The sequence below is a fragment of the Pangasianodon hypophthalmus genome, chromosome 23 (genome assembly GCF_027358585.1).
Source record: "Pangasianodon hypophthalmus isolate fPanHyp1 chromosome 23, fPanHyp1.pri, whole genome shotgun sequence".
Lineage (NCBI taxonomy): Eukaryota > Metazoa > Chordata > Actinopteri > Siluriformes > Pangasiidae > Pangasianodon > Pangasianodon hypophthalmus.
Genome location: NC_069732.1, coordinates 10,144,037 through 10,162,584, shown reverse-complemented (window position 1 = coordinate 10,162,584; position 18,548 = coordinate 10,144,037). Strand labels below are relative to the sequence as shown.

Sequence of the window (18,548 nt, the reverse complement as noted above, 5' to 3'; positions counted from 1 at the left end):
CCCACACACTCACATACTACACAAAGATATCTAGGGTTTTTTTCTTCCAGTTTCATTGAACTTTGTGGAGGAGTATACAAGGGCAAGCAAAGAGTGTTTTAGAAAGTTCCTAATTTTTGCCTTTCGTGTATGAGCCTCAAAACGAGAGCAAAATAAAGTGCACACTGTGTTTGCTTTCCTTGATATATCAAGCTTGAACAGATTTGCACTTCTATCATTTCACAGAAACACAACATGAACAGCTCTAATAGAGGGACAGACAGCAGATATTAAACTAGCTTCAATGTCAGTTTTACTCTGCACATGTTTGGACACTGGAGCGTATTTAGATAGAGCCTTATTCTCGAATTTTTCATTGGGTATGGTATAACTTTTATATCAAAAATTACACAAAATGAAATTTTATAGCAAGTGAGTATGTGTTTTTTTTTCCATTGTTGTTTGTTTTTTGTTTCTTGCAAACGTGTTACAGCTCTGTGAAAAAAGTGTTACAGCTCTGTGAAATTCAGTTTTGCAAAAGTACTTCTGATAAAAACCACAATGTCAGCTGCTCGTGGGTTTAATTAATTCTCCTATTTACAAAAGTGAGGAAATGAAATCTTAAAAAAGTGCAAGATCAATTAAAATTGAATCAAGCTGTTTTCTAGAGAAATGCAGACACTCATTAGGTGCTGGAACACTTGCACTGAATGAAATGGAGATTATGTAGAAAAACGATACACGATTTTGACACCTGTTTATAATAAACAATGCAAAATACACAAAAAAAAAAAAAAAAAAAAAAAAAGGTTTTCATTTGATTCACCCTTATAGTTAATAGATGTAGGCAAAAAGGCCCGTATTTATCCAAATTGCTGTATGTAATATGTAATTAATTTTAATGGTAATTTATAATTTATTTTAAAATGACATTGAAAAAAAAAAGAGAGTACATTTCTTTGAAAGATATTTAAATCTTAGACTAGTGTTACAAGTTGGGTATTATACTATAGGATTGGTTAGGGTCCCTGGAGGACTAGTGGTTAGGCTTCAGTGCTCTCACCACTGCAGCCCAGGTTCGAGTCCCGGCCAAGGAACCAACCCACAAGTAACACACGACAGTGCGCTCCCAGTGCCGGGCCCAAACCCAGATAAAACTGGGGAGGGTTGTGTTGAGAAGGGCATCCAGCGTAAAAACTGTGCCAAATCAAATATGCGGACTGATGATCTGCTGTGGGGAGAGCAGCCAAAAGAACAGCAATAACAACTATAGGATTGGTTACAGGATAGTAACCATAAGACAAGAGCATGAAGTAAAGTTGAAATAAATGTAGACCTTGTCACTTATTGCAAAACATATGAGCAACGTAAAAAAAAAAAAAAATAGGTCGTATGTTTTCAATCTACAATTGTTTTCTCTGGTAATCCAAAAAGCAAAAAAAATTAAAAATAGCCACATTCTATTAGTGACATTCACTTTTGGCCCAAATCACCAACAAAACATTACAGTTAACACTATCACTAACAAATACTAACACTACAAAATCTAGCTCGCATTAAAAAAAAACAACCTGCCAGCTTTGACGGGTGTTATTGGTGTAGTGCTGGCTCATACTTCCTGTACTTTAAGAGTGCTTGCGTGTGTTCTGACCACACAAATACACACATGGGCACACACACACAAACACACACACACACACACAGACACACACATATCAGTAAAAGATAATGTATTTTATAGTGATAATTACTGTTAGGAATTATCAACATCAATACACTATCATGTTAAAAGGAAATGAAATAATCACACCATTTTGAAACGCATCTCTAATACAAGAACATGGTCAGTGGTTGTGTGCTTTCGTCTTCCTCATTTCAGCAGAGGAAGTGTTCAGCCAGAGGCAGGGTTCTCACTTTTAGACTCAAGCCCTTCAACACTGAAGTGTCAGTGCATTGTTGCAGTGCAAATGTAACAAGTCTCTGCACATCTCTACTGACACAGTAGTTAGCCTTCCTCTGCCACTCACCAGTGATGACTCCATCGTAACTGTCTCCTTTAAAGGGAATGGATACATATCAGCTCAAGAACTGAAATAAAGGTGAGTTTGGATTTTTTTTTTGTTTGTTTTTCATTTTTTCTAAAAAAATATATATCTTTCTTTTGTTTACATGCTCAATGTGTAATGGATGTAATTCATTCAAAATTTGGACAGCCACATTTAGCTTGTTTTATGATTGCACTATTCATAATTCATAAAATGTGTCCCATATTTGCCCTGATTATTTCATTTGCATTTGTTAATATGGCATTGTACATTCTGTATCTTTGTCCTATGACCTCAATGCCTACTTTCAGTACTGACCCCTCCCTTTTCTAGCATTTTCTACCTGTTAAGAGACAGAAGGATATACATGACTTTAGTGACAAATAGAAGAGGCTTGGATAGTTTCTTTTACCAACCTTGAAATGTTTGATATGATTCACATATAAATACAAGCAGCTGGGTCTGTCAAAGGCTTGTTTTTCTTCGCTGCAGTCAATTATTCGAAGAAAGTTTTTCGTTTTTGCAAATGGGTTTCCAGTGGAAAATTTTGATAGACTTCTGATAGGCTCCCCACAGCTTCCCCATCCTGCTGAGTGTGTCTTACTGGAGATAACACTTCAGCCACTTTGAGGAAGTTGCGAAATTGAAAGCACAGTGGTGACAGCTGTGGGATTGTAACATAGCATTGCTAATGCAATTTGAAAAATGAGTGTAATAACTCTGTGTGGCAATACAGTTTTCTTCCAGGACTGCCATCATGGGGAATATAATAAAAGGCCAAGTAGCTGAGAATCACACTGCAACCAATCACTTTGATGCCTCCTTTAAAGGTGGGTTTTCATCATTTCTATTAGATCACATAACTCAGATCAGAAACTGGGATTTTCCCATGGTTTTACTGAGCTTGTGATTGTGTATAAGAGTTTGTTTTTAAAAAGTGAATATAGTCACTCTTTATACCTGGCTATGTAAGGGTGGTGTTCATAGAGCTACATGAGCTACAACTGACCTAACGCCTTCATGACAACAGGCATAATCTTATATAAATGTTGATAAAAGCTTATTCCAACAGGCAGTAATTTTATATCAAGTTGACCTAACACCTAAGTTGAGTGACAAACCTTTTTAGGCTGACTTGTGTTATGTTATGATAACTGACTTTATATTCTAGTGTACTTCTAGTTAACATGAAGCCCAAACTCAATATAATTAAAATATAGTCTGAGAAAATAAATAACCCTGTTAATATGGTCCTTTGACATACAGGTTATAGGTTTTATTTTTAAAATCCTATAAACTGTGAAATTATTATTTAAAAAAATACAAATAATTGATTTAAAGTCAAGAAAAAAACATCATCTGTCACAGTGTCATGACAATGCTATAGGTTTTCATGAAGAAAAATATAAATTGTACAATTAAGGACAATTTTCTTAACCGCCAGGGAAAACATGCATAACTCTATCATGATAGTGTCATGGCAGCACCAGACATATTAAAATCTTCATAAAAACTTATAAGCAAAGAATAAAACACTTGGGAGTGTGCTGTTATAGCGACATGGTGGTGTGATGTGGCCTGAAATGAAGCAGAGTAACTGTTAACACCCCAAAATATTGTTTTCCTATAACAACACATAATATTTTATTAGTCTTATCCCACAGCCAATAATTAAAAATGTTCTGTTTATTTTTAGACTTAGGTTATGTGGAGTGTCTGGCATACAAGTCCCTGTGAAGGATTGTTTGTTACTATAGAAACAAAAATAACAATAACTTACAATTAATGCATTAATATAAACCTGTGATTTTAATTATAGCCGGCACTACAGTACGAGATGTGTTGTTATGGAATGTTAATCCCCACCTTCTTAGGTTTATGTATGTGTCATGTAGTCCCATGGGCACTGTTCTTAAGTGATAGCTGTGTAAGTAAAAAAAAAACAAAAAAACAAGCAAACAAACAAAAAAACCTTCTACTGTGATTTCTCATCCACAGATGATGAGAATTTGGTAGTAATTTCGGACTACCCATGCCGAGACATAAGTGAGCCGATGTTTAGGATGGGAGAGAAACTGAAGGTTCTGGCTCAGTGAGTACATTTTCAATTCTTTTATGCTACGTTATTTGATTTTTACTTCATTATAATTCTAAATGTTTCTGACATTACTAGTTTCTTCTGCGTCAAACTAGTTTGCTTTACTAATGTCATGTGTAGGGAGGCCTGCTGGTGGAAAGTCCGCTCTTTGCAAACTGGAACTGAGAACTACATCCCAAATAATCATGTGGCAAAGGTCTATCATGGGTTTGTATACAAGCACATTATTCAATTTGCAGAGTCAAAAGTCAAAAGACACCCCTGTCTAAAAAGATTCCAGTTTGTTAATACTTACATACTTATATAAAACAAGTGAAATATTGGATATTCCATACATGCCTGTTTTGTTGCCTGACTTAGTAATATTTGTCATGTTTCTCAAGATGGCTATTTGAAGGAGTGGGGAGGCAAAAAGCAGAGGAACTGCTACATTTACCTGGCAACACAGTCGGCTCTTTCCTCATCAGAGAAAGTCCAAGCCAACGAGGTGAGACTGCTCATGAACCCTTACATGAAATAATAATAATAATAATAATAATAATAATAATAATAATAATTTGAGATGGCACCTATCTGATATATATACATACATACATATATATATATATATATATATATATATATATATATATATATATATATATATATATATGTATATATATGTGTGTGTGTGTGTGTGTGTATGTGTATGTGTGTATCACATCACACACACAATACACACACACACATACAGTACTGTGCAGAAGTCTTGACAAAGCAAAGAAATGCTTTAGAGCAAAGATGCCTTCAAAAATAATGAAATTAAATATTTCTACATAAACAACAAAAAAAATACTATACAGTAAACAGTAATATATGAAACTTCAATATTTGGTGTGACGACTGTTTGCTTTAAAAAAAAAAAAAGTAGTCTCAAGTACAATGTGTGCAGTTTTATAAGGAAATGAGCTGTAAGTGTTACTGAGCATTTTGTAGAAGCAGCCACAGTTCTTCTGGAGACTTTGACTGTCACATTTGCTTCTTATTTTTGCAGCAAAACCCAGCAGCCTTCATTATGTGTTTTGTCAAAAAAAAAAACTGTCTTTTGCACAGTACTGTATATATTTTAAATGCTTTGGTTTAAGAAATCATTTGAACTCTTTTTACTTAGTAGCCTTTAAAGGAAAAATATCGAATGGGTATTGATATCGGCTGAAACTTAAGGTTTCTGTAACGGTGTCAAAAAAGTAAAAGTGGCATTGCGCCATCTCTACTACTACTGCTACTACGACTAATAATAATAATAATATAGCACCTTAAAATGCAAAGAAAAAACAGAATAAGAAAAGACCAGGTAGTCATAAAATAAAATAGTAAAATACTATAAGCAAATAATAATAAAAATAATGCTATAAGTAACAGCAATGACAGAAAGTAGAAAATAATAACAATGTAAAATGTAAAAGTATACAATTACAATTTAAATAATATTGTACAATAATTCTAATAATCTAAAAGTAATGTGCCAGTAATGATTACGGATTGTAATGGTAAAGTTCCTTCACCACTTTCACATGTGGAATATGGAGAAGACTAGCACTAGATGATCTTAAGCCATGATTGGGAACATATCAGGCATTCAGAGATGCTATTCCATTAGAAGATTTTACACTAGTCACAGTAGTGTATGTAAAATGAGAAACAGACTTGTGAATGTGAAAAATTATTAATTTTATAAAGAGCAATGTTAATGCATGGTGCATCCTGCAGGTGTGTATTCTCTGTCTGTGAGACACAGAGTCATTAAGCATTATAAGATCCTGCGTCTGGACAACAGCTGGTACTACATCTCTCCTCGTCTCACTTTCCAGTGCCTAGAGGACATGGTCAACCACTACTCGGGTGAGAACTGAACACCAAACATGCCGAGAACAGTGAAATGTGTCATCACTACATTATTCACTGTAGCACATTAGGCAAAAATACATCAGAATAGAGTTTGAGACATAATATATCATACCCATCATGTAAAAAACAAAACCCTGTAATTTTATAGAAATGAGATGAGATCAATAGTCAGTTCAGTAGATGAGGGCAATATTACCATCATTTTCCTGTAAGATAGCTAATGCTAACATGCAACTTAGCCTTCAGAAACATTTGTAGTCTACACTAAATTGTAAAGAATCAGTTCTAATATCTCTGTGGTTTCTAAAGTATTACAGCATCACAAATGTTAACCTGGTGTTATATTTTCATAGAATCTTTGCGTACCTGCTAGTACTCAGCTTGCTAGCTACTGCAAAACAAGATAAAGGACATTCAAGGTCCATCTTTTAAAAAAATTTAAATATCCGCTAACAGTCATGGTGGCTTTTGCAACATGGTGAAAAGAACTGAGTCAGTCACACATTACTACCTCTTAATTTCCTCCCTGACACTATTGTGCTATTCATAAACCATTCACAAACAAAGTATTTTCTATAGTTTGAAAATACAAAAAGGACCTTATATAATGATTTGATGATAATGATTTTTCCATGATTATAAACAAAATACACAGTAGTATTTCGTATTTTAAATCATCAGAAATATACCATCTGTCTTTGTCCGGTCACTGTGAGTTAACAGGAAGCGTGAAGTATGACATGTCCTTGAGAAGAGTTGCATTTTAACTAACATAAAAGGGAAGTCATGTCTGTTAGCAAAGTTTCACCACACTTGCCACAGTATGCTACACACGAAGTGTGTTTATCTGTGTGTGTGACTGTATTATAGATAAGAAGTTCATGTGTATGTGCATGTGTATAATGTATGTGTGTCTTGATTCAGACTCTTCAGATGGCATCTGCTGCATTCTCTCAGCCCCATGTCTGGCTCTTAGCAGTACTGCCCCCAGTTCAGTCTCACAAGCACCCCCTGTGGTGATGCGCCACAACTTCAACTGGAGAAAAGTGAACAAGTGGGTATTAGAAATCTGGTTATTAACACATTCCTATTTACACAAGTCTTAGACACAAATTTCAAACATAAACCTTTATGAAATGTCCTTAAATAATGAAAAAATATATATATTCAATGTCAAAACATTTGGACTGGTAGTGTTGCCTAAAGAAACATTCCCTTAAATTTCACTCAAAATGATTAGTTTTCATTATAGTAATGCTTACATTTGAGTGCAAAACTTTAAATCCCCTTAGAACAAAATGAAGAAGACATTTACTTGATACAAATAAGAAATTTCACACGTTAGGTTTCCACAGATGTTCCTTTATCATCACAACTAACCAAAGTTGTTAGATACTAAAGTTGTAGTATTTACAGATTAAATGCTTAATATGGTTAAATTATTAAATTAGATTTTAACAGAAGAGCAAAATTAAAGGTTGCATCTTCCTTCCTGAGTATGATATAAATATTCTCTAATAAATGTAATGTCTACCTGTGTTTTTGTAACTGTCTTCATCCTGCTTTGTATTTCTGAGCAGCTTTTAGATCCTCTCAGTTGTAATATTCCTTGACAAACGGTTCATTTCTGTTTCATGACCAGGTCTCAGCTGCTGAACAGTGATAATCAGAGCAGTGTGGACAGCAGGCACAGCATGGTGAGCTATGGAGTGAGAAGCAGCATCGCTGCCTATCTGTCCATCGCTGAGGAAGAAGAGAGAAAAAGGCGACGCAACAAGAAGGGCTGGACAGTCTATGGGATGCCAGACAACAGTGATATGGAGAGAGAAAACATCAATTAGGACATGGGCAGATATTTTTATTATACTTACCAGTGCATGGAAATACGGCTAAAGGAACTGGTGGATTTTTATTCAGACAATGTGAGCAATAAACCTTCTGTGACTCTGAGCCTTTCAGATGATCATAGATCTTTTATATTGAGACAAAGATGATTACTGAATGTCGTGGACTTTTTTTTTCAGTGGCACTTTATTTGAGATGGGAGGCATAGTTTACGAATACAAATTTTGTCCAAAATTCCTGCTTTGAATGAATGCACAAACCTTTTCAAGAAGAAATTTTTTTCTGTTTACCTAGTGATTAAGGTTTTAGTGCTGAATTGCAGTAGATGAACATACTGAGTCTCTATCCAGAAAAACACCAGCACAAACAGCATGCTAAGCACTTCTTAGCTTGTCTTGGCTTATTGCCTGATGTTGTAAACCTAATAGGGTGTTGATTAAACACATTTGTTTGTGTCGAGTTACACCTGACAAAATGAATTCTGATTACTTCAGTTTTATTCTATTCTAATATTTCTAATAAAAAGTCCTGTTTAAAGGAGCTGCTGGAGATTGTATATAATTTTTGTATATAAAGTTAAATAGTTTTACAAAATGTTTTTCTTTAAGTTTGTCTACACTCTAAAGGTTATTTTTTTTCTTAGTTTCTTAAAGAGTTCTTAGTTTCTTAAAGGCTTTCTACATGGATCTATAGTACTGTGCAAAAGTTTTAGGCACATGAAAAGATTTTTTTGTGTGTGTCCACCTTAAGGAAATCGACCGGTACGTTGTTTTTGGAGAACTTGCCACCGGTCTTCTGCAGTCTTTGGCTCTCACTTGTTTCCGTCTCTGCAGGTCTCAGACACCTCCATGATGTTTTTATTCTCTTTTTTTTAATTCTACATGAAAATGTTTGGAAAATTAAATTTACTTATTTGTACTGACTCACTGATGTGTAATGATGCAGATGTTCATTCTTCATTAATTCATCTTCAGTGAGCATTTCCTGGTCAGAGTTATGGGGGATCTGGAGTATATCCCGGCAACATGGGGTGTGATGTAGGAATATACCTGGATGGGACATAAGTCCATTGCAGGGCATCATGCAGACACACATTCATACTCATTCACATCTAAGAATTATTTAGAGAAGACAACCCAACTACCAGCATGTTTTTAGGAGGTCAGAGGAACCCCACGTGGACACTTGGAGAACATATGAAAACCCACACAGACAGTAAGCCAAACACAGTATCAAACTTTGCTGTGAGGCAGTAACACTACCCACTGCACCACTGTGCCACCCATAATGTACAAAACAGATGACAGATTATTAGTGTACCTAAAACATTTGAACTATTTAATCTTTTTGATTAAAGCAAGTCTAAAATAAACCAATTTTCATTATGTTTGCAGACTGAAAATGTGTAATTGCAGTAATAATGATACTGGTTTTGTGCCAGTACATACTGCTCATAACTATAGTTCCAAATATTCTGGAGAAAATTCAGATTGCTGAAGTAAGGAAGTGTGTATCTTGTGTATTAATAGCCTGCTGCGTTGTATTACTAGTATTACAAATACGCCTTCTGAAGAAGAAGCTTGGATCTCAAAGCTGATGCAGGGGCCTTTAGTCTGCTCTTTAAAAAATATTGTTTTCCCCTGCATATTATTATTATTATTATTATTATTATTGTTATTATTATTATTTAGGTTTTTAGGTTTTTTCCAATTTCTTTTTTAGGGCCATTGTAAAATAAAATAACTTTAAAAAAATAAATAAAATCTGTCCCCATGCAGGATGTGCTGTGTTTTACTCTACTGTATGGCATTAATTCATGTTATAGCATAACATTCTCCAATGAGAAGCTGTTAATTTTCTGTAACAGCAGTTCTGACAGTAGTTCAGCTGCAAGGTAATAATTTTATATTAATGCTCTCCTTCTAATATCTTATCATTTCTATAGTAACAACTCACACAAGGACTTGCATGGCAGACTCTCCAGATGATCTAAATTTATTTCAAAAGCATGCTGTTATTTAATATAGGAAAATCTATAATCCTTACTGTGATGCTTTCTGTAAGTAGACATTTGTTTAACATTTATGCAAGGAGTCTCCAGTGTCAGTAACAGTCAGTAAGTTTTCTGCAGTGGATAAAAACATAAGGACAGTGGACTTTGTGCTTTCTGGTTTCTCCGTCACATGGCAAGCAGCATTTTTTTTTTTGTCTTATTAAAAAAGAGAGGCTGGTGAGGGAACAACTGTTTATAGCTGCTTTCATGTGATAACAGGAACTAACTTGCGGATGTTCCACATCATTAAACATAACTACAAATGGACAAAAGATAAAATGTGTAATTTTCCATTGTGCACATCTTGATCATAAACTGATATGTATTCAGTCCCTCTCTAGTCATATTCACTCAATGGCAGGCACATACTATACCATCTATAATTATGCATTTGAACACAACTCACAATAGTGACCAAAACACCCATAAAGCCGCACGTGACATGCTGGTCACGAGAAGCCCTTCTAGAAAAGAAACTAACAGTGTTCAGACCTGCAGGAAACTGTCTTTACATAAATTGCCTATGAACACATGATTGCGAGGGTGCAAGACTAAGACAAAGGTTTTTCAAGGACAGCTGAAAGAAAATGGTTCAACAGTATCAAACTGGGTAGTCTGACAGGACTAAGTGTGTTATTCTAACAGTGAAAGGTTTGAGAGAAAACACCCCATGCTGCTTTGGAAACAGTTTTGATAGGATCAGGATCATAGAGAGTGAGAAAGAGAGTGAGTAAGAATATGCAAAGCTATAGGCCAGACTCTCCACACAGGGGAATTTAATGACAGAGACACAACATTGCCTCTAGTCACATTTGAGACTTGTTTAATGCAGCAGGAAATTCCAGAGGCAAGGATAAGTAATATCTCAACTGTCCAAAGCTCTTTGTTATAAATACTTGTTTTCCGCATGAATGTGTTCTGTTTCTCTTTAATTTATTATAACAACATTATTAGGGCAAAGAATGAATGCTTTTCACTGATATAAACTAAACAGGAGAGAACCTTGGATAAGATTTCAGAATTCCTTGAATACACTTGATATGAGCAGTTGTCTAATATGCTGTAAATATTTTTTTATAAACAGTTTATCACATAGTTAAATACAAAAATACACAGTTTTAGCTAACGTTTGTGACTCCTGCCTGTCTCATATGTATGTTGTTTAGAAAGGCATGTATCATGTTATTTATTATGTAATGTAAGAGAAGGATGACCATAACAGCACATGTCACAATAACACAGCTCTAATTGATAAATAATGAAAAAAAAAGTATGTACATGTTACATATATGTCACACAGATATATGAATAATCAGGGTAGAAATTCCATATCGTAGCCCAGCATTCATTTTCCATGAAGTAACAGACCAATTAAAACAAAGAATGTTTAAATTAACCTCAACTGTGGCATGACCTCACAGTCCCAACATTTTGATTGCATTCAAATTGTTTGCAGGCCTTCCTTGACTTAATGTGTGACAATAAATTCAATGACTATTCAACACAACCTGTAAAACACTTGCAAAATTGCAAAAATAAACTTTAATGGAGAGAAAGATTCAAATCTGTTTCAGACCAATAACTGTATAGGGCCTTTGTAAGATATTTTAGGCATATACTGTATACTCACTGTTTAGGCAGGCATGCATTTTGGAATATTGTGAAGCAGAGAATTATGATAAATATATCAATGTTAAAGAGAAAATCTACAATCAATACAAAATACGTGAATAGGGAAAGTATTTTCAGGAGGGAGCTGGAACAGACTACCCAGGCCTCTGGATGTTAGTCAGAAGTGTGAGTTATGGTCTGAAACCTCTGTGCATAATCATGAGAGGATGTTGGAAATTTCCCATTTAAGCACTGTTCACCTCCTGTCACAAAGAAGCTGTGTTCCAGATGTGTTTCAGTACCTAAAAAATAAGGCAGAAACAAACATTGTGGTCAGTGCCAGAATAACACTGCACTATTTATGATCTGTCTATAGTAAAGTATGTTCCTTATTAAGGTAAAGTATGAAAAAGTGACCTACTCCCTATTCCCTACAAACAACAAAATGCATTATGAGTGTTCTGTATTCTGCTTCCTAATATTTCTACAAAATATGAAAATGTACTATGTATTGAATTGAGTGCATTTTTTTGCACTGTACCACAGGCAGGGTTGGCTTGTATAAATGAGCTAGCAGGGCTAAGCTCTCTCTTTCAAGAAAAAAAAAACATAAACATTCCTATCACCATCTCAGGGAGTTTTTCCTTGCCACCGTCGCCCTGCTTGCTCATCAGAGACGGCACACACACACACTTCACTTTACTTTTGTTTGTGTAAAGCTGCTTTGAGACAATGACCTTTGTAAAAAGCGCTATACAAATAAAAATGAATTGAATTGAATTGAAACATAAGGCTCAGATTTGTTGCATTCACATTGTCTTAGTTGCTGTTAACAAATAGCATGAAGTGGATTTTTTTCAACATTCATGGAACCAAGAACAATAGCACCACCAAATGCACAGAATTCTATGAATTAGAGGCTGGGGCTGGTTTCTTTCTAGTCCAGACTGTAGATTTACACGGTCTATTGTTAACAGTCATGTCAAATGATTACTCAGAGGGAAACGTCTCCTAGAATTTGTGTGCATTGTGAATTTTTTGTCCACTGGGGCTATAACACGTCATCAGCAGTCAGGGCAGTTTCTTGGTATAAGTGGTATAAGTGGGTGCCTTGACAAAAAGTGTATGCATCAGGCAATCACAGTGGACCCTCTTGTGGTGTGCAAAAAATATAATTTACAATTTATGTAACTGAATTATGTAACTAATGCATCAAATCTAATGTATCTAATCTAATGTATGTAATCTAATGTATCTAATATAATCTAATGGAGATCATGAGGAAGATATATCAGGAGAATTGGACCAAAAACAATGGTAAGAAATGTATGCAAATTAATTGGAATTAGTCAGTTTGACCACTTTCTTGTTTCTGCTGGTGGATATAATTGAAATGTAAAAAGCTAGTGGTTAACAAGTAAGCTAGATAGTAGCTAGTATCTAGTATCTTGTTCCATTGTTTTTATTTTATTGTATACTTTACTTTTTTGTTTTTACCTCATTCAGGATAATGAAGTATTATTTTGCTGTTCATTCTTGCATATAAAATAATATGATTGTATGAGTGGGGGGCCCTTGGGTAAGCTGTTGCTTAGAACCCCCAAATGTTCAGAAACGGCCTTGTCAGTCGTCACTGAAAAGGTGCATGAACAAGATGGACTGCTTTCTCAGTTGTAGATTTTTAAAAATGCATTTTGAGGAGAAACAAGGAAGTAAATAGAGTAAGCAGTAATCAAAGTTACACAAGTTACACAAATGGAAAATTGTTTTGTTTAATTTTAATTGAAAAAGATGGCTAATGGCAAGTGCAGCTTTTTTGTTTACCAAGCATGCTATTCAGAAGAGACACAACATGATTATGCACTTGAAAAACTTGACTTAAAAAACAGCAGTCACAAAATAGTGCTGCCTGTTTGTCTTTCACTGAGTGTGTATGTGTAATAGTTTTATGTCTATGATGAGACCTCGCTATGCTATATAACCATATGCTATATAACCATATGCCATCATTATGCTATTATGCTCTAACCATCATTATGCTATATAACCATAATGATTTCATAATAATGCCAAGTTACTGATAGGTAGTAGAATTTTAGTGCTCCAATTCAGTACCTTGCTTGATCCACAATAAGAAAGTGATAAACCTTTCCCCTATGTACACTGTACAACTACATTTTAGTGAAGTGAAGTGAAGTGACTTGTGGCCAAGTATGGTGACCCATACTAGGAATTTAACCCATCCAAGTGCACACACAGTAGTGAACACACACACACACACACACACACACACACACACACACACACACACACACACACACCCAGAGCAGTGGGCAGCCTTTTTTTGCTGCGGCGCCCGGGGAGCAGGTGGGGGTTCGGTGCCTTGCTCAAGGGTCTCACCTCAGTCGTGGTATTGAGGGTGGGAGAGAGCACTGGTCATTCACTCCCCCCACCTACAATCCCTGCTGGACCCGAGACTCGAACCCACAACCTTCAGGTTCACCTTCGGGTTGCAAGTCCGACTCTCTATCCATTAGGCCACGACTGCCCCCAATACACTTATTAATACAAAGGATGAGTTTTGTGAATAACGCTTTGCATGTTCATCCAGAAAACCTCTGCAAACTTATTAATTTAAGTCAATCTCATTTAGGAACTGCCGTCCCACATAGGAGAAAGCAAATGCCAATTTTGGATTAAAATCTAACCATTTGTTTACTATGAGACAATGAAGAAAAATGGTTGTTTAGTGATTTTTAGTGCCTACTGTGCATACAGAATTGAGCTTTTGCAGCAATTGTATAATTGTAATGTAAGAGATTTATAGACTCTAATATCAGACATCCAGAGCAACTGTTAGTGTTTCTGCTGCCAAGGGGAATGAAGGAAAAACAAAACCAATAGATTCTATTTCAAAGTTCTGACAAGAACCATTAGGACACATATTTCTTCCCTCCAGCCTCAGTAAGTGCCAGTAACATTTACCTAAGAGATAATTTTATTGAAATAAAAGATAGAAGGATCCTGTGACTCAAGTGTAGTTTTTCAAGCAGGCCACGTATGCATGGTGAGCGACATGGTACTCTTTATGAACTCCAGATGGGAGTCTGGCTAGGCCCGCACTCTCTCCTCTCCCAATCATCAGCAGTTAGTCTGCATTATTCTCTTTGCACAGAGTTTCTTTCTCAGGCACAAAGTAGCCAAGTCTCAGAGCCACAAATCTGTCTGTTTGACCTACTCTAACACCAAGGGAGTATACAAAGCAGCGAAATGTGCCAGGTTCATTTCTTTTGATGCTCATGAGAGCCATTAAATACGTATTTCCCAGTAGTTTATTTCTTTTACTTATTAAGCCATTTCCCACATTCTTGATTCAACCGATTTATGACCACTGCACCAGTTTATAAGTAAGAATTTCCCACGTATTTACAGGGCCTGTCCCTTTCAAGGTTTCTATAGCCATTCTAAGTTACTGAGATATTATTGAGAATTACAGGATGATAGTTTCTTTATAACTTGTTTTGTGTTCTTGATATTTTCTGGTTTTGATCAGGACTATGAATCTGCCTATGATGGCCGTTTCTGCTTGGGCTCTTGCCCCTGTGTTTGATTTGGACTGAGGTTATAAACAAAGTCCTAGCAACATAGGAAAAGGAAAGTGTCATGCCTGGCACTCACATTACCCTCCAGCTCTATAATACTGGATGTTTTCCTTCAGCACTGTTCATCAATCATTATAAAAGAAAAGAGAGAAACAAATGTATAATCAATTTCAGCAATGAATAGTGAGTATACATGCAAACTATAGATTACAGTCTGTCACCCGTGATAAGTTGTTCAAATAGAAAAAGGCGATAGTGAAACTTTTGAACTTTGGACCTCCTGGCCTTTGGGAGTGGTGTCTTCATGCAAACTGAACCATCTCACATATTGAACTTTAGCCCAGAGCCCAACGTCAAGAAGGGTTTTTTTAACCATCATTAGCAAAACACCAAATGATAGAATTGTGCAATAATTCACACTTTATTGTATATAATTTATATTCATTTCAACATGAACATCTAGAAGTCATCACATTTAAACTCTTGTTTCTTTTTGTTATTTAGTACATACAGACAAAATAGCCTTTATTGTGCATATAGCCATTTATACTGTAACCTGCTTCCTTGTGTAACCATAGCAGTATAATGGGCATAATTATGTATAACATAGTATAACATACATAATTATCCTTAAGCACCATAGAAAAATAGTTTAACTTGGTTAAAAATGTAACAAGCATAGTTACCCTGAAATGTCACCGTAAACCATGGTATAATCATATTTACCATGAAGTGCCATAATAAAACTATGGTAGGATCATGTTTACCACGAAGCACCGTAATAAAACCATGGTATAATCATGGTTCCATAAAGTACCTTCAAAGTGGCTAACATTAGACTGCCATAGTTAAACCACATTAGTATCATGGTTACATGGTCATAAACTACCATAGTAAAATCTGGCATGAATTTGCCCTCTCAGTGTATCTGGTGGTTCAAAGTATGTCAACTGCAGCTCTTATATTTTTGTTTTGAGTTGATTCCATGTGCTTTTTTTTTTTTGCATGGCCATGTGCTTGTGTTTTGGTCCTATCTCCACCTCTGTCCCATCACTGGTCTGTTACCTAACGTGTGCACCTATCCTGAATTAATCTCTTGATTAGTTTGCGTTTATATACCTTCATGTTCCTTTATCTTATCACAAAGTCTCATTCATTGAATGTGTGTTTCTGAGCGTTTGTTTGTAACATTTCCTGTTGCATTGTTTCTAGTTACCCATGTCTGGGGCCTCGATGACGGTTATGGATTACTCTACTGCAGTTTGTTGTTTTCTGCCTGTTCTCTGACCTCTGCCTGGAATTAGGACTAAGATTGTTGGATTTCCCCTGATAAACCACATGCTGATTTTATGCACGTGACAAGGAGATTTTACGCATGTGACAAGAGGATTTGCTTCTGTCTCTATAGGGAAGAATCAGATGTTCAAGACATTAGTCGGTGGAGTGAGAGTTTTGTTATGAAATAGAGCTAACAATTTGATTTTACAGTACAGAGACAGCAAGCCAAAGGGAATTATACTGCAAACTATATCAGGTTACACATTATGCTTTTCATTTGTAGTTTATGAAACCAGTTCTAGAGTGCTCTGAAAAGATCCACACAGCACCACTGAGATACAATCAGCATTTGTCAACAAATCTACAGAAATTTGGAAATTTCCTCTATATCAGTGAGGCTGTGAGCCATACATGGAGGATGATCTGTGTAAGATCTCCAGAAGACTTTCAATATAATGTTTTGATCACTTATTCTGCAGTTGGCAATATATAGTATACACAAAAGCCAAATGAGTAAAAAAAAAAAAAAAAAAAAAACAGTAAGACATTCTACAGAGATTTACACAAGTTAACTAGATATCTGTTTAATATTTGACATTACATCTGAAGCACTATCACAAGCACCTTTCTATGAAAATATAATTCTACAGAAAATACATATGCTGGTAAACAAAAAAGGAAATACTTGTGCAAATGCACTTGTAAGCATAAGATATGAGGGTTATTCAATTCACTGGCGTCATAGCCAGTGTTCACTTTTTTTTTCCAACTTCAGACCACACACACTTCAGCGTGGGGTCACTACTAGCCACAAGTCGTCATTACTGAGCAGGAATATTTACTTATTTGGAATCTGTTTTAGCTATAGTCTAAAAATTGAGTGGTCTTTTCAGTTTTTGAAACACTTTTTTAAAATTTGTCATGGGAAAATTTGAATTATAAATGATTAAATGGTAGTGATAAAAAGGACAGTCCTAAAAATGGTCTGATTCACGCTTTCAAAGGTGGAGGACATCAGACACAAAATAATAAGAAATCCGTCTACAAGGTGCAGCAGAGGTCCTTTGCAGCAGAGGTCCAAATATGACATGACAGTGAAAAGTAGATGGACGCCATCTGCTGGTGCTATCATGCTCACTGGTCACTGCAGCAAAGCAGTTCAGTACTGTCAAGAGACCAAGACAAGCTTCCTGAAGTGAAAAATAATTAAGGATGTATTTTGATTTATATAAATGATTATAAATAAGAATTAGATTGATGTATAAGGTTAACTTGTTAACTTCTAACTTATATCTACAGAACATACACTGCTCATGCTACCCTACCCATCATATGATTAAACAGTTGTAGTGATCTCAGGGTACACTGTATTAGGAATGTGCTACACCATTATCACACGCTCACAATTATTATAGTAAACTTTCATTTTTATTAAATACTAATATCTCTTCCACTATAGAACTATTCACATTTATAAGGATTGTAAAGTAGCATAGCAATAGTACCTTAAGTGGCTACTTTAAGGTGATTAACTTCATTAACATTACATCTGATTTGGTAAGGCATAGCAATGCATTATTATCTTATATCGCATTTTCTTTTATGATGCATATTTGTTTAGCATGGAGCGCTTGTGTTTTGTATGAGTGGGAACTCCAGCAAACCATAAAGAGGTTCAGGACAACATTATTCTTTTCTGTATTAGCCATTCATTTTAACTAGATGCATTTAGAATTGATATTATTGTTATATACACTTTAGCCACCTTTTATTAACAAAAAGAAATCAGAACATGTCTATTAAAAAGTGAGAACACAAGGATGTGTAGGCCGTGTGATTGAGGGGGGACAATTCACTCCCCTCCAAACCTTGAAGGGGGAAACATGTCCTCCACCTCCTCTAAGCCTGTGTGCTGCCTATTTATGCTCATCTGGGTTCTCTGGTTTTCTTTCATTTCCCCAAAAACATGGCAGGAGGTGGATTGGCTAAGATAAATTTCCCCTAGGTGGGAAATACGTGTGTGAATTAGTGTGTGGTGCTCTGCAATGAACCGGTGCCTCATCCAGGATGTATTCCCAGGATAGACTCTGGATCCACCATAACTCTGACCAAGATAAAGTGGTTACTGAAGACGAATGAATGAATGTGCT

At 35.6% G+C, this 18,548-nt stretch overlaps 1 protein-coding gene across 1 annotated transcript; it reads left to right on the top strand.

Moving 5' to 3' along the window:
* The first annotated feature begins 1,902 nt into the window (after window positions 1-1,902).
* On the top strand, window positions 1,903-8,781 carry sla1a (Src like adaptor 1a). Its single transcript, XM_026929356.3, has 8 exons — window positions 1,903-2,078; window positions 2,761-2,854; window positions 4,023-4,116; window positions 4,243-4,329; window positions 4,506-4,609; window positions 5,872-6,003; window positions 6,934-7,063; window positions 7,652-8,781. The coding sequence occupies exons 2-8, from the start codon at window positions 2,782-2,784 to the stop codon at window positions 7,848-7,850; spliced, it is 819 nt and encodes a 272-aa protein (XP_026785157.1). The 5' UTR covers window positions 1,903-2,078; window positions 2,761-2,781; the 3' UTR covers window positions 7,851-8,781.
* The last annotated feature ends 9,767 nt before the right edge of the window (window positions 8,782-18,548 follow it).

What these genes read in the sequence shown, in the direction of transcription:
- sla1a (XM_026929356.3), top strand. Translation starts at nt 2,782, where the DNA reads ATGGGGAATATAATAAAAGGCCAAGTAGCTGAGAATCACACTGCAACC. An exon ending in CTTTGATGCCTCCTTTAAAG is followed by an intron (nt 2,855 to 4,022) that starts GTGGGTTTTCAT and finishes TCTCATCCACAG; the next exon opens with ATGATGAGAATTTGGTAGTA. An exon ending in AGAAAGTCCAAGCCAACGAG is followed by an intron (nt 4,610 to 5,871) that starts GTGAGACTGCTC and finishes TGCATCCTGCAG; the next exon opens with GTGTGTATTCTCTGTCTGTG.